Raw genomic sequence first — 16738 nt, forward strand, 5'->3', positions numbered from 1 at the left:
TCCGTGGTTTTATTTGCGCTAAGCTACTACTTCAAATAACCAATGTGCGCCAAATACATTCGAATAATGAGAGCTTCATTTAATTAGATAATGCATACTTCATACATACATGCAGGACATGCAAGACCACAGAATGAGTCTGAATTAACGAGGTTTTGCTGTATTCAAATTTTCCACTCTAATCATGCGCAGGGTGTGATGGAATTGTGCCGTATCACGCATTGTTATATGAACTTCGAAACAGTGAGCAAGTTTAAAAACTACGCATTCTCGTAAAGTTAAAGGGCCCTGCAATGCTCCCGAGAAGGCTTGTTGGGTGGTGCCTATAGCATCATACAAGGCAGGGATTCTGTGCGCTCCTTGCAAGGGATGTGATGTCGGTGTGCAGGGCTATAATCCTTGGTTCAAAATATACGAATTACACTTGCGCGATGTTACGAGTACTGTGGGGAAAAAAGAGAAAACCCTTTGGCATTATGTTTAACAGCCATTTTCATTATCACCCAATTATTACAGCCACGACCAAGTTGTAACCATGGGAACGATTCATCAACATGCCAAGCACATGGCACAGCAACATTGAAAGCACTGCGTCAGTCTCGCCAAATTGTGCAAAGTGCTTTTTTGCAATCTTGTGATAACGGTGGTAATGACAGTCAGCTGTCGCCAACACGGCGAACATGGGTTCGATTGTATATTTAACTCTGTAATGCCCAAACACAGTTTGACGTTAAGGAAAATTGGAACAAATTGTTGACATGTCTTGCAATAGAGAGTACATTTGTAGGAAAGAAACAAATGATTTTTTCATGTATACCCTAAAACTGAAGTTATTAGTAATTGCTTTGCTAAACCTATCCACCACTGAAACTTTACTCTAGAATATCAATAAAGCCACTGCAGGCTTTGCATGAAATTTCCAATGCATCAATCAGCATTTCAAGGCATCAAACTCAGTGTAGCATGATTTATACATTGGGCATTACACAGTTAATTATGACTTACTGGCAGTATTTTTAGCTATTTTCTAGGAAGAAACGTGCGCATTGGAATCGGGTAAACAGAGTATCCACTATATCTTCTTCAGCAACTTTCGGGGCATTGAAGGGCATCAGAGCAAGTGCGTGCCATAGTTGGCATGGAGGACAGGGGTGGTATAACATAAAATTATTCCACTCTGTTTTTATTCCAAATTGGCCATTAACCCTCCCTGATGGGTCAAAATGGCTCCGCCCGTATAGGTGTGGCGCCCTCCCATATGGGCAGAGCTCGAGCCTCATTGACCTATCACAGTGGCCTAATGGCTGATTTGCAATAAAAACAGATTGGAATAGTTTTATGCTATACCAGCCCAGCACTCATAAACAAGGTTGAGAACTGATAAACCAGCACAAATCAAAATATTCATTGAATGTGTTACACATTTCATGGTGTAGGGATCATTGTAGGGCTCTTAAGTGAATGCTTCTGTTGGCTACAATGAAACTAGCCAATAAGGAGGCTGGATTTTTACATCACTTGTTTGAGCCAAATTGAATGAGATATACTCTAGAAGCTCGCACTACTTGCCTGAGCTATACACATCATATTGCGAAAATTGCCATAGCACACTAGATGTATGTCGTTTGCTCTGGCCATGTGGTTGGATCCACGCAAACAAGAATCAAGACTCCGCCAGGCTACAAGAAGCATTACGCAGCGCGGACCTGGCGGAGCAGCTCTGGGCTGTCCAGCGAGCCCACAATGCGACCAGGGAGTTGAAACTCCCGGTCCCAACGTGGGAATAGCCCGCTTTATAGGGCCTTGCTCCCCGTAGCTCGCAGGACATTTAATTAAAGTTATTCCATCCATCCATCCATCTAGAAGCTCGCATCATTGGTGTTGCTTCATAAAAGGGAAATAAGGAGCCAAGGCTGACCAGATTGTGCATAAATCAAATGTGTCTTGTGCCAACACACATGCACGTACACACACATATATGTAACCCTGGAATTGTATGTGATTTAAAGGTGCCTAATTCCTGTGGGTATGCAGCAAGCGCATATTTAAAATGGAATACAGTTAAACCTTGATATAACAAACTTCAATACAGTTAAACCTTGATATAGTCGCCATCTATCGGAAGCGCCTCGCTGGCGTAGTATGAGGGATTACGCGGCGCGCTCCTCATAGGTTTTGCTGTCAGCGCTCACTGAAAACACCATGCGCGAGCTCTCCCGGACATTTCTGTAAGTACTTTCGAAACGAGAGAGTCTAAATAATAATCTTGGGCAAACTGAAATCACAGAATCGTTTACAGACGCTATCCTTTACCGGATACGTACAGTGACCGCCACTGCGCGCGGTCGCCGCGATGTAATCTCCAGAACCGGCTTCTTGAAACGCTGAGAGCAAACTATGTGAAATATGCTCTTATAGTGTTTGTATAACTAAATGGAGCGTAATAGAATGAAGCCTCTATGCAGCGATCGCACAGATTTGCAGTGACTGACTGCGCGTCTGCATGCTTGTCCGCGCACTGTTTTGCACCGTGCCTTGAGCTTTAGGCTGCAGAATATGAGCATTTGGCAGTATACAAGCAACCAATGTTGCGTGGGCGCTATCAGAGCTGTTAAAAAATAATTTAATTGTAGAGACTTCGACGCCTATGGGGACTGTGATATGCCGTCGCGACGATTCAATTTTTTTTCTTCTAAATTCTTGGACGTTTCCATATTATTTCTCGAGTTGCGTCACACTGTATGTTTATCGGTGTTCTCAGCGTGCGATTTCCCGCTGCTGCTTTTTTGTAATCCAGCGTAATAATTTATAACACAAACATGGACCATATGCCATGCTTTTTTTTAACGTGCTTCTTACCACTCCCTTTCCACTACAGTGAACTTGCCGGTATCTATAGCATCGACAAGTTCCTAGATGAAACCGTCATGACATTAGTCGGGCAGCAGACTTGGGCGAGCGTCTCAGTGCGCGTTTTCCGAACATCGCAGACCCGGCGCCGTAGCAGAAATATTCCTCGCGTCTGTGCTTGCTGCATACCCGAGTTGTAGCCGATGTCTGTTTGCCGGTTTTATGTTTCGCGAGCCAAGCTTCACGCAGCTTCTTGTCCTGCAGCTACGTGTGAATAAGGCTGACACCGGGCTCCGTTGCGTACGTCCGGCACTGCGGCACCGAGCAGTAGCCTACCATGTTGCACGCCTTCTAAGGCAGCCACTACTTATTGTAGTGCAGTCAAGCGTTGTAAAGGAGACACTCGAAGCGGGAAAATCTCACCACTAAATGAGGACCGTATCGTACGAGGGAATTTAAACTCGTTTTCAGCTCGCTTCGGCGCTCCCGAAGCAGCCGACGCGGCCGCTATGTCCACGTGATCCCTAATAGCACGTCACGGCGACAGTGGCGCCAGCTTTTCCAGTGGTGGAGCTCGAGGCCAATAACAAACTTCAATACAGTTGAACCCACTATAACGATACCGGTTTTAACAATACAATATTGATTATAACAATGAGAAGCTACTGCACCGTCGACTTTTGTATGTTTTTCATGGTGAAATAACCCGCTTACTACAATGCCCTGACGCTGCATTATCGGTTATAACGATGAAGTCTGGCTGCTGGGTGTCCAAGCCGAAAGGTAGTGAAATGCGAAATTCTTGAAAAGAAAAAGAAAACGCGAAATTCGAGCCGCTGCACGATGGGCCGCTGTTCCAACAGCCGCCACAAGCTCACTTTCTAGCCATCTCCGCGTGGCTCTCCCGTTGCCCTTCCACCCCTCTGAACATGAACGGGTTGTGCCCATAGCTCTACGCCGCCCCACCCTCTGAAACACAAATGGACTGCGCCAACTGCGCTACAAGCAGATTGCTCGCATGTTGCTCAATGGCTCCTCATTCAGTGCAGTTCTGCGAACAGCTTAATCGCTCGCGTTCATTTTTGTTGGTTTTGTCGAAGTTGTTCCTGGCCACGTGGTTTCTCAACTTCGCTTGACTCGCCACCGAAACGGAACATGGCTGATCCGCCTGCTGATCATCAGCAATGCACACCATTGCCGATGAAAATAAAGCACACGGCACACGGCACACTCCTTTTGGACAGTTTTGACAAGGAACCAAAGTTCCCAACACTTTGGTTCCTGGCCAAAGAGGGATTTCGCAACTGCACTTGCTGGACTCCATTCTCAAATTTCTTATGGAAACATGCCTGGCAGTGCAGTTTCCAGTTTCATTCAGCCTCGCATGCTCTGTAATTTCACCTTCAATCCGGCCTCCTCTGATGGCAACAGTTAAGGGGTTGTTATGAACTGCTATGCTCGAATAAATATGTCTTTATTGTGACCACCCAAAGCAGTCGAGCTCCATTTAACAGTGTATTGAAAATGTGCAGTATTTCTAATTCTCTTCTGTAATACTTTGTCTCACCTTCCATTTCTTTTCGTTACAGCCTGCATCTCCAAGTACTCTGCAGGCTGCATCAGCTATTATCCAGGCCTGCACAGCACTCAGAACCGGAGTCAGGTGGAAAAATTTGAGGCTGAGCTGAGATATTACATCACACGCAAGATCGGTTTTGAAGCAGTTATGAGGATACGGTGCACCAAAGGTATGTTTTTCTAGCCTTCCAGTTACAGGAATTTCTTTAGTTTGTGCTTTCTTTCTGTATTATTATTTTACTGAAATAATGAAGTAAATACGCTTCTAAAACTGGTGTTACGACACAATTGTTTATAAGTAAATGTTTAGACTTTTTTTCATGGGCGAGGAGGAAAATAACAAAGGCTTAAGGGAGGAAGAAGGTGTTGCCATTTTCATTCTCCTCACTGGAGTGTGCGACACAATAGCAACAGTATTTTTGCATGTGGTGATGCCTGGTGACAGCCTTGAGAATCTAAAATTTTTCCTCACCTTAGCACAGATGTGGAGAGCTACGTTATAATGCTCGTGTAGATCTTCATCTGCCTTTTACAGTGATATGCTTCAGCGCTATTTGTTCAGACGCCAAGTGAAAGCAAGTGCATTACAGCAGTGGTGTTGCTTTGCTCAGTAGTAAGACTGAATGTGAAGGCTTGGTTGCGTCGTGTGGCCCTAAAGATGTCCCATAGTGTAAGCCCTACATGACGGGGGGGTGTAATGGCTTTGGCGTTGCCCTGCTAAGCATGAGGTTGCGGGATCAAATGCCGGCCATGGTGGCCACATTTCGATGGGGGTGAGATGCAAAAACGGCTACGTACTGTGCATTGGGTACATGCTCAAGAACCCCAAGTGGTCGAAATTAGTGATCTGGAGTTTCCCACTATGGCACGCCTCATAATCAGAACTGGTTTTCTCATGTAAAATTCCAGAATTTAATTTTAATTTTATCCCATAGCGTGAAAAGCAGGCATACCCATTCTTGTTTGTGCATTCTCAAGGACCAAATAGGAATACTAAATCTTTTTAGACTAGTAAAGTATTCTTTTAAAATTATATTTTCATTAATGCGTAAGAGGTTGATTACAAGAAGAAAAACTGTAGGCCAAACTTCCATTTGCTGAATTTTGGGCCGAAACCCCCGCTCTGGTAAATCAGTGTGACAACATGAATTTCGAAGTAATTTCTAAAATTTTAACTGTTATGGTGCAGTAACACTTCTTGAAAGTTGCTAGGTTGCCTTTGGCTTCCTCGAACACAGTGTAATATATCTTTAACAATGAAAACATTAACTAGGTTCAAGTAGAGGGTGTCAAAATCCGTAACTGTAAAATGCCAAGCAAGTGCCCTCATCCATTTTTCCAGTGACTTGAAATTGGTGCCAATTGCTTGCGCCAATTGCCAAGCAAGTGCCACCGTTATTTCTTCACCCTGTTCACCACTTCATGCTTTTTTTTCAAATGTAGTTTTTGTAAGATTACAGAAAACTGTCGTAATTTATTAAAAATGAGAAATTAATTGTTTATCTGGCATTTCTGCCAAGACCTGGTAGTGACACCGCCAAATCCAGGTATCTTCTTGCAGAGCTTTTGTCAGTTGCCATTTTCATCAGATATATCAGCTGTGAGAGGTGTTGGTATTCTCATGTGGGTTTCGGGTGAGGTGCTTTGGTGTTATCGGCGTGTATTTCACTTATTTTATTTATGTTCACCTTAAAGGGTCGGATTACCTTACAACTTACTTTCATCACATTGCACCCATATTCAGAATCGTAAAGAGCGTAACCTGTAGAATAGCTTAATAATTTTACATATTTTAGTGAGTTTTGTCAACTTTACAGAATGTGGACTCCACACGAAAATTCGCTACAGCATGATCAGGCATAAGAACATCAACTATTTCATGTCTATAGCAGGCTTAAAAAGCATCTATCCAGCCACCTGAAAATAATGCCCAGTGCAACACATTAGGAAAACTGAAAGAAGGGAACCCATTACTTACAACAACATATTCACACTGAGCAAAAACACACAGCCGTCTACCTACCCAGTCGTTTTACTAAAACATTTTGCACACCTTATTCACACTTACAGCGCTATTCCAATCGGAAGTGTTTCAAAACGTTTGTGAGACATTTTAAATATCATTACGTTCATCAATACTTTTGCTGTTTATGCACTATCTTGGCGTACACAATTGCGTATTTAGTGCCCGGAAAGAGTTCATTCAGCTACGGTTAATTCGATTTTGCTGTTAATTCGATGGCTACCAAAGATCCCAGCCAGCGCCCATACATTTCTATGAGCCCGAACATCCATTATTTCAGTCTCAAAATTGGCATTTCCCTGATAATAATTGGCCTTTCTCGAATAATGCGAACTTGGCTGGCCGGCTTCATCACAATACAACGGGTTTATGCGGAGAAGCATACGCTGTTTATGGTGGTGAAGCATATCAAGAATGGAGAGCGGCCATTGTCACGGGACATAGTACTCTTTCCTTAAATATACATGCGCACATGCACTGTCTCCGATCACAGTTTGAGCACACATAGACGTCTAATATACATACTGGCTGCCATTCAGAGCTGTTTCTGACGTTGCTCTGACAATTTGAATTGTGTCGATTTGAATTTTGGGACGTTTCACCCATTACGTATGTCTCATATATGAGACTGTTAACAGGGAATAGGACACATTCCTTAATTATATGCACATTCACGCACCGTGCACTGAGACATGGAGAAAAGCCATCTGTGTTTTGGGAAAGCTAGTGGAAAGGCAGCCTCTAAGATGAAAGAACTTCGAAAGTCGAAGGGACTTTTAAAGCCGACAAAAGAGCGGGGGTCTGTCTAAAAATCTGAAGGCCTGCCAGTAAACTTAGTAGGCGTCTAGGGGCTCGTACTGCGACCGGAGACAGTGCATGTGCTTGCGTAAATCAAGGAACATGTGCTATGTCCCTATCAGTGGCACCTTTCCCAGGTCAGTATGCTTCACCTCATAAAACGACTGTATTGCGGCAAAGCTAACTTCAATTTTAAAGCCAAATACTGCCAAGTGAATCAATGGCATGTTTTGCCACTTTCTCTGACTTGTTTAATTCAACCCACCAGATAATTTGACCAGTTTCATCAGTCACGTCCAGATCAAATTAATGGAAGTCGACAGTACGTATTCGTTGCATACTGATATCAATGAGACACATTTGAAATTTACTTTGTAATGTACGATAATCTGTTATGTTCATGTTCATTATATCGAGGTTAAACAAACTGTGAAGTTGTTATGCTGTGTTGTGTACTTATGATGTGAAAACTTGAAAACTTTTAAAAAACTAATGCAGCAAGCATAACAGGAAATTTTTGCTCTCTGAAGTGTAACTTCCATATGTTATGAAATGTACTTGACAGAAAACTGTTAATTTCTGCTGTGTAACTGTTTTTCTTCATTCTCCATCCGGCACAGGACTTGTGATCCACACGTTCCATGGCAACTTCTTTGTGCGCTCGACAGACCTGCTGTCACTGCCCAATGTTAACCCAGATGCAGGTTTTGGCATGCAGATAGCCATTGAAGAGAGCTTGGCTGACTGCAATCTTGCCTGTTTTCAGGCGGCTGTACTTTACACGTCCAGTCGAGGTAAGAGAACAGAATGGGAGAGATGGGTGTGTAATTTAAATTCTGAATAGAAATGAAAAAAGGCTACTGTAGAGCCTGGTTTACTAATAAGAAATTTGCATTGTAGAATCCTTTGTAATGCAGTGACCTACATTTTCATTCTAGCAACTTCAATAGAAGGTTTTGTGTTCACTGGTGGATTGTTCTTGCTCAAATTTCATGAGAGCATTTTTTAATCTGCATCTCTGCAGCAGCTTGCTTTTATGGTGGCAACTTCATTGCGCTTTTTGGGGGTTAAAGAGACACTAAAGGTTACTATGAAGGCAAGGTAAAGTGATAAAGCAATGCTCTAGAACATCTAAGGTGTCAATATAATTGCGAACAGAGCTTTAGTAACAGAGAAATTGAGGTAAAGGCATGACACAATTTGAGACCCCCCCAGCGACATTCCGGTACTAGCCCGATGACGAAGGCACTCCTCATCATAATTTATTCACTAGTACTCAACTATTCTTGTTAAAAAGATCATTTCATTAGGTTATAAGACGGAAGAAAATGCTACTTGTCTACTTCTATTCGATTCTAAGAAAAAATAACCTTTTGACGTTGCCCTTCAGTAATATGGATGGTCGAAAGGTTTCGTTTTTGCTTGACTTTGCGCACTCGACTTTGCGCCGTGTGCACTTTGGAGTTTCAGTTGTTGCACTATCGCATCGTGCTGCGCTGGTTCTGCTGGCTCGGGAAACTTACATTTGGAACAAGCAGCAAGAATGCCACGTCCATGTGATGTCGTGTGATGCGCGAACGGTCCGCGGAACTTGGCCGAGGGCAGTTGCAGCGATGAATCCAACGTTACTTATCACTGTGTGCCAACGAGTGAACCTCTCCGTTCGAAGTGGTTAAGTGCCGTACCTCTGCCACATCGCGTTGGCAAAGAGCCGAAAAATCGCATAGTGTTCTCGCTGCACTTTAGCCCAGAGGATTACGAGTTCAACGCCGACTTATTGAAGTCGTGTGGAGTGCCTTTCAAAGCACTGCTTTCCTGTAGCGCTGTTCCGTCAGTCTTGCCTGTATTCTCTGAAGCACAAGAACTGCGGGTTGAAGACGGGGCGGTGATTTCACGAAGGAACTACAAATGTGCGAATATATACAGCCATGACATACAGTTGCCATCGTAGTAGTACACAATGATGTCGGCAGCACGAGCCCTCAGCAGCAGGTCACGTTCATCAGTGTTTAAATCGCTGAAGTCGAGCCCAGCATCGTGAGCCAATGTGTCGTCAGAGTCATCCATTGCAACGAGCATCAAAGTTGGCATCATAAAATAAAGAACCAGCTTATCGTCGCGCATTTTCCCTTCCACCACCCACCATAGTTCCGCTTTCGCGCTGCTGTCGGCTCTGTCTTGGCTCTGTTTCTGGCCACGCATTTGCGTTTTGCGCAGAAAAGCCATAGCGCCATCTGCAGGCGCCGTTTTACTCATTGACAGCGCAACATCACTACGAGACCATGACGCCACCACTCCTCGATCGGAGAGCGGGCGATTTGAACTGTGCTAGAGGTACGCGAACGCTTCAGAACGCATTTTCTCTTAAAATAAGTCTCTTCTTTGCCTGAAACAAGTGTTTCAAGGTTTCTGGGATGGTATTTCATCAGTCCACGTTCACTTAATATTAACCTTTAGTGTCCCTTTAAGCAAGCAGGTCTTTGTCACATGATCAAGCAGCTAAGCCATAATGTTGATTTTCGAACCTCATAACCTAATTCCCATATAAGTTCAGTTGTATTGTGTGCGCTTTAGGAAGTGAAACCATGGTTCAGTTCCATTGTGTCACTGTCCATCCAGGTGAAAGACGGATTCGGGTGCACACGCTGTGCCTTCCAGTAACTGCAATGCTGCAAGACATCCTCGGATCTGTAGACCAGGAAGCAGTCATGGGCATGCTCTGTAAGATGGGTGAGTGCGTCTTTGTTCCTCTAGTTCCTCTACAGCATCATAGGCCATTTGTTGTTTAGGTATGTAAGACTCCCACCATATAAACAACTGTTTGAGAATACCTATTTTAAATATGTAAGCATTTCTGTGCCTACCTAACCAAGAAACCTGTCCGTTGGTCACATAAGACAAGATTGCTTTTAACCCTTTGAGGGTTGATTTTTTTCGCCATATGCGACTGCCCAGGGTCGATTCTTTTTATTGCAAATTTCAATTCTTCTTAGGGACTTATTTCGAATAAAATTTACTGTAATTTTTCTAGGGTGACTGTAAAGTGAGAAAAAAATATTTTGCGTTGGTATATATGCACTCTTCATTCATGAATAACAACAATAAAAAAGGAAATACACTTATCAGAAATAAAAATTGGATGCATTTTTATGCACATAGTTCAAGGCTTTGAAAATCCGCACACGAGAATATTTCGCAAGTCTCAAATTTTCCTGCTCTTGCACCAATACGTACGTCCATAGCTTAATCGAACTGCCTAGGCGCGCGCACTCAAGAAAACTGTTTGCTTGTGTGCCCATCAAAAAAAAACAAAACGTGTGACAAACTTCCACTAATCTTCATCTTATCGCCAACCAGCTAGGGCAATTAGTGTTCGCGAGTCAAAAAAAAAGAAAAGAAGCGGAAACGCATACACAGCGGCATCCTTCCTATGTGCACCCCTGTGAGCCCTAAACGAGCGAGAAACAAGCGGTCACCCTTTGAGCGATTAGGAATGAGATAGCCATCAGTTTTGCAAGTGCAAAAAGCCGAAACCGCCAGTGAAACAAAATCCAAACGGCCGCCCGCAGGCGCGTGCGCCAATGTGCGAGCGGTATTATATAAATGCGCGGGAGCAAACTAGTGCTAAAACAAACCATGCAACGAAAATCAAGAGAGGGAGGCACGTGAAAAAAATTCCCTGTATCCCCACATAGTGGCAGCGCATGACAGAAAATAAAAAGTTAGGAAATTGGCGAGCTTTTTAAATGTACAGACGGCGCCGTAGATATACGGCATCAACCATTTTTGGATTTGTTTGCGGCGCCGTATATTTACGTCGTTGACCGTCAAAGAGTTAAGATATAGCATGCAGCAGTGAGCAAATTCACCTTTGTGCTGCCTCTTGCTTCAATGTGAACTAAGTAGCAAGAACACAGCGCACATGAAGCTACCAGCCCTTGGCACACACTGTCCCCATCACAGATCGCTTTCAAAGTAGGGTCTACATAGCTGCTGTCAGAGTATGGTTGATCACGATTGGTAATGGTTAGCACCAAGAGGAGGCAGTGTTATCAACCATGTCTATGCATGAAGTCTGCCAAACATGACACTGTTCAATTACGTCACATACTACGGCACACATTGGCCAGTGCTCGACTTCCACGAAGCAATGGCTTCATCCAAATCCACCAGCATATAACATGAGTGAACATTGCAACTACTCGCCTCTTCTTCGTTGCCTCATGCTGATTTCACTTAATATTTCGGTGTTGCAACCACGCTTCTCTGTTTCATGATTCTTTCACAGTGTTTCACGTAATTATACCAACACAGCAACATATGGTGACAAAACAGCAGTTGATTCGTAACAAATGCTTACACATCATTTAACTCCCACAGGAGATCCTGCGTGTAATTTTTTTTTTAAACACTAGCTTACACTGGTAAAGAGAAGATTTAACAGGGCCACACAGGACACAGAAGGAATCACACAAGGACAAAGCAGTCGCCAACAACCAAATGCTTTATTTCTTGATGTGGTATGTAAATGTAAAGGCATGTAGATGGCACACACAAAATTGGAGAAAGCACAGAATGATGGATATTCAGTCTGTTTTTCAAACAGGGACAGGGAACTAATATGTGTGTCACCTCGTGTAATTGCTACTTCTGTGTAGCAGTGATGCTGCCTTCTTATAAAGTAAAGTTGTCACTTGAAACAAAACTTTACCCGATTGTACACAATCGGGTAAATCATTAATACAGTAAAAGCTCGTAATTCGAACCGCAAGGGGAAGCCGCTTCAGTTCGAATTAACGAAAGTTCGAACTAACGAAAGTGAAGGAGGGCAACAGTACACTGCGATTTGGAAGCAGTAGGACATGTCAGAAATTTGGCGTGTCGGAAAGTGATGGCGTGTGCCGCGGGCACACGCCCTCTTCAAGTCGAAGCTCTGGGTCCGACTGTGCCACACCAGCGATGTCCACCGAAACGAACGTTAGCCGAGGCTTAACACCATCACAATGAATCGCGACGGCCGATACCTCCTAAGCTGAAAACAGAGGTGCACCACCGATGAAGACTGCCGAGACAAAGACGCTGAACATGTGAAGGTGGCGAAGGCCCTGATTCGTTGGCTCTTGATTGCAAGCGCAGCTGCGACGTACTTGATTCGCTGTGTTTTGCAGCTTGCCGTGCCATCTCCGCACAACATTAGCAGCTGTACAAGATTTGCAAAGCCTCCGAGATTCGCAACGAGCAAGAAGTCTCGGAGGGTACGTAGAACGGAGAGGCGGCAGCTGCCGCTGCCTTCTGGCTGACCCCGCGTCGGTTAGATTTTTTTCCGATTTTGCCTTCTCTCGCCGTTCTCTCCGTTTCGGAGGCAATACAGCCTTGTCTGTAGGCAGTAGGCGCGTTTCTCTGGCTGTGTGCCAGGCGAGCGTAGTTCGAATTATCCGTGAGGGAACCTTCTCGCGTTCGAATTAATGGACTTTTTTATACATAGACTTCGGTGGAGCTTGGCTGGACCAAATCGTACAGTTCGAATTATCCATAAATTCGAATTAATGAAGTTCGAATTAACAAGCTTTCACTGTATAGATGAGGAAAAGTAGAGGACTCAATAGGCTCTTTACAACGGACCCGCATACAACAGACTTTGGGATATAACAGACCATATTTCAACCTTACTTTGCTCTACCTATTCTATTAATGCAATGAAGTTCGATTTTAACGGACCATGCTACAACGGACTATCGGCTATAGTGGACGAGATCAGCGGCAATTTTTGTCAAAATCTGGTGCATAAAATGGACTTCTTCCATGTCGACACAGGCTGACAGCTGACTTGCGAAGTTTTGATGATCGCGGCTCAATATCGTGTGCACGAGGAAGGATGGCGGGGTGGAAGCACGTCGTCTTCTTTTGCGCGCGAGGCACGAGGGGAAGGCAAGGCAAGGGAGAGGGGGAGGTTCTACTCCGGTGGCTGCTACTTACGGCACGGCCATGTGGGCGCCATATATTGAAAGTGATCTGCGATGTTGACAAAGTGCACGCCTGCGCGGTTACCGTACCTTGAAAGCGATCTGTGATGTGGACAAAGTGCGCCCAGTGCTGGTAGCTTCGTATGCGCTGTGCTTTTTTTTTCTATTTAGTTCGTGTTGAAGCAAGAGACAGCATGAAGGTCAATTTGCCCGCTGCTGCTGCCATGCTTCCTCACTCCATCGTTTTGACACTAACTTTCCGTAATCATCGAGCAAGATGTGTTCGTGTTTACCTGTGCACGCGTGACACCGTGCTTCTAATTTAGTTAGTAAGTGAATGTTTACAACTTTTTATGGCTGATAAAACGATGTACTATCCTTACTTCACATAGCTGTCTACTAATTTGCTATCACAATCTATGCTTTGCCGCTTGGGTGAAACTGACTTTTTTTGTTTTTTTATTGTGGTTGTTCGGCACTCGCTCTTAGCAGTAACATTGTTACACATTGCGACCAAAGTTTCGGAAGTGAGGCATTTTGGATATTACGGACTTCGAATAAAGTGTCATTTTTTTTGTTGGATTATCCAAGTCTGTTGTAACGAGAATCAACTGTACATAGCTGTGGACACGCCGGAAGTAACTGGAGGCAACGGTGAGGTAAAATTATTGGCAATGACGTGCTGTCAGTGATTAGTTAAAAAGAAAATCCAAGTTAGAATTTTGCTGGCGATGTTTATGCTGCTAAGCTTGTAGAGTAATAGGTGGTGGTTAATCTTATCAAAAGCCTTGGAAAAGTCCAAAAAGATACAATCGACCCAGGAACCACAATCTAGAATGGCGTGTAAGGAATGGGTAATGCAGAGCAACTGCATTTCGCATGACAATGATTTCCTAAATCCATGCTGTGACTTGGTGAAGAATGAGTTAGGTTCTTGGAAGGTGACCAGATTAGAGAAGATTATATGCTCCAGAATCTTGCATGGTATACAAGTGAGAGAAATAGGTCGGTAATTAATGATGGATTATTTGCTTCCTGATTTATGTAGTGGAACCACCTTCGCCTCTTTCTAAGCATGAGGCACCAAACCTTGATCCAAAGATTGCTGAATTATTTTGCCCAAGAAGAGAGAGGAGCACAGTTTTGTTTCTTTCAGAAATCTTGAATTGACGTTGTCAGCACCACAAGCAGAGCACATTGGGAGGGATTCAGTCAGTTTTACAATGCCAGGAGCTTCAATCTTTATTGAACACATAGGCAAATAATTGTGCTTAGGCAACGAAACAGACGTGCTAGTAGACAAAGCTGAAAAATCGCAGGCAAAGTTTTCATTCAGAAGTGTTGCACATATCTTGGCAGGTATGGGAAGGCCATCAGTGTCAAGAAGTACAATTTCACTGTCGTTAGTATTTGTTACAATTTTCCAAAACTTTCTCGGGTTACTGACAAGCATTGAAGGTAGCATCTAGGGAAAAAGTAATGTGTCGGTTAGTTAGGGGAGGCACAAGAAATTGATATGCTGCAGGGTTTGGTAGAATGGCATGCAATGAGATGAAACTTAATGAGTAAGGGTATAAATTATAGGTCAATAAGTGAAACTTTGCACAGGTATGGTTTTATCACTCTGAGCTTTTGTCAGTGTTGGAAATTGGCTTACAAAGTTAGAAGTAGTATTGAACTAAGCATATTAATCAGAGAAGTGGTGCAAGTGTGTGTGGTAACAGCAGCAGATGAGGAGTGATCACATGAGCAGTGCATGTAATGGGAACAACAGTGTCTAAAAGGCATAATGCACCACGCTAGTATGATCCTCTTTGATGGGACTGACGGCTTTTTCATTAGTCTTTTAGTCTAATGGTTACTTGAGTAAGTGTGCATTATCTACCCAGTAACACATTAAACTAACCTTCACAACGCAACCTTTGGCAGGCACATGTAATGAAGTAAAGATCGGCATTTTGTAGATGCAAAGAGCACTTCAGTGAAGCTCCTTGTGTATAAGGCATGTGCTGGCTCCACGTGGAGACACCTAACAAAAGGTGGGCAAGTACTTGAACTCATAGAAAACAAAATACACAATTGAATTGGCATGGCACATTATCCCATTATTCTCTGGAATTCACCTGCACCACTCTTTAGTATTTCACTTGTCAGAGATGTTGCACTTCAGTGGTTGATATTAACGGAAAAAGACCTCTGATTGTGCAATACTGTTCTAATGAGATCATATGGCATTGTTTTTCACCAAAATGGCAGGAGTGTGAGCTCACCTCAAGAAGACTGATTGGGCAGTAAGCACACTATATCATGAGGCATTACAGTAAACCTTCCATTACTTGTCTCCCACCATATTGAGATTCATACGAGAGGCTGTGCACCTGTGAGGTGGTTTCTGCACACTGCAATATTCAGGACACTTTATTCTGTGGGTTCCAATTGGTTTCCAGTGCACCCAGTTGGGGGGTAGACCTTTCGAAATTTAGCATGTACAAACCCAAACCACATGTGCAAATTCCTTAGCTACCTAGGATGTAATGTGGGGAGTAAGCACTTGAACAAGCTTTTGGAGAGAATGAGCAAGCGAAGCTGTGTATGAAGAAATGTTGATGTATTTGTTGGTACACTGTCAGTCCTATCAAGGATGGTAACAGAAAGGCTATCTTCTTGAGATAAGCCATGCGTACTGGCAATATATGCTAATTGTAAAAAATATTAAGCATACACACATTATAAAACTTAAGCCATATAAAAGTACAGTGAATATTTTGCATTATTGAAGGATAAGATCAGCCAGAAAATTACGGGATAATACTGGAGCTCAGAGGATGGCCCGAAGCATATTGTGCTGTTTTGCTTATGCATTTGCAGCGGTGGACCGGAGCCTTTCATCGTCTGTCGTGGATGCACGAGAGGCAATGGTTAATGCGTGCCTGGACCTGATCCAAGCTTTCAAGACTACCCTGAATTCTGGTCAAGCGGCTGCATTAGGGCTGCCTATCCCCCATTGTGCCCGCCTTGTGCCGCTCTATGTGCTTGCGCTAATGAAACATGTGAGTACTGGAGAATGGGACTTTTTTTTTTGCAAAATAGCTTTTATTGTGGTTCCAACAGAGCAATACACTTTCATTTTGCGCATTTTGATACATTTGTGTGCTGCAGCTGCTGAAAAACTTGCTTGTTATCTAAGTTGATTTCAGAGTGCTGCAGTTCCATGTCCAGACATATCCTCCATGTCCATGTCAGTGCTGTCCTGTGTGTTCCTGCCTTCTGTCATCGTCTTTTTGCGCTGCCCTTTCAAGATGTTCATCCAGACATATAAACTCAACTTTTATAACTGAAGTAGCTGTTTGAAAATTAGTACAACTGAAAAAGAACAGGCGACTTTCAGTTGTTCACAGGATCACAGGATGACCCACACAAGTCAGACAAAACTGGAAAAAGAAAAGCTGATGGAAGCTTGTGAAAAGTAAGAATACATAGTTGTAGAGTATTCTACAATATGACCAATGTACACTTATGGAAAGGC

The 16738-nt window shown here is 43.5% G+C and overlaps 1 protein-coding gene across 3 annotated transcripts in view; it reads left to right on the top strand.

Moving 5' to 3' along the window:
• Sec24AB (Protein transport protein Sec24AB) overlaps window positions 1-16738 on the top strand; it is a 140120-nt gene that overhangs the window by 94720 nt on the left and 28662 nt on the right. For all 3 annotated transcript variants that reach the window (XM_065432844.2, XM_065432846.2, XM_065432845.1), the window contains 4 exons: window positions 4440-4598; window positions 7870-8043; window positions 9869-9979; window positions 16081-16262. In XM_065432844.2, the coding sequence (XP_065288916.1) occupies window positions 4440-4598; window positions 7870-8043; window positions 9869-9979; window positions 16081-16262 (626 nt within the window). The remainder of the gene's footprint in view (window positions 1-4439; window positions 4599-7869; window positions 8044-9868; window positions 9980-16080; window positions 16263-16738) is intronic.

This window comes from Dermacentor albipictus, chromosome 1, assembly GCF_038994185.2.
Source record: "Dermacentor albipictus isolate Rhodes 1998 colony chromosome 1, USDA_Dalb.pri_finalv2, whole genome shotgun sequence".
Lineage (NCBI taxonomy): Eukaryota > Metazoa > Arthropoda > Arachnida > Ixodida > Ixodidae > Dermacentor > Dermacentor albipictus.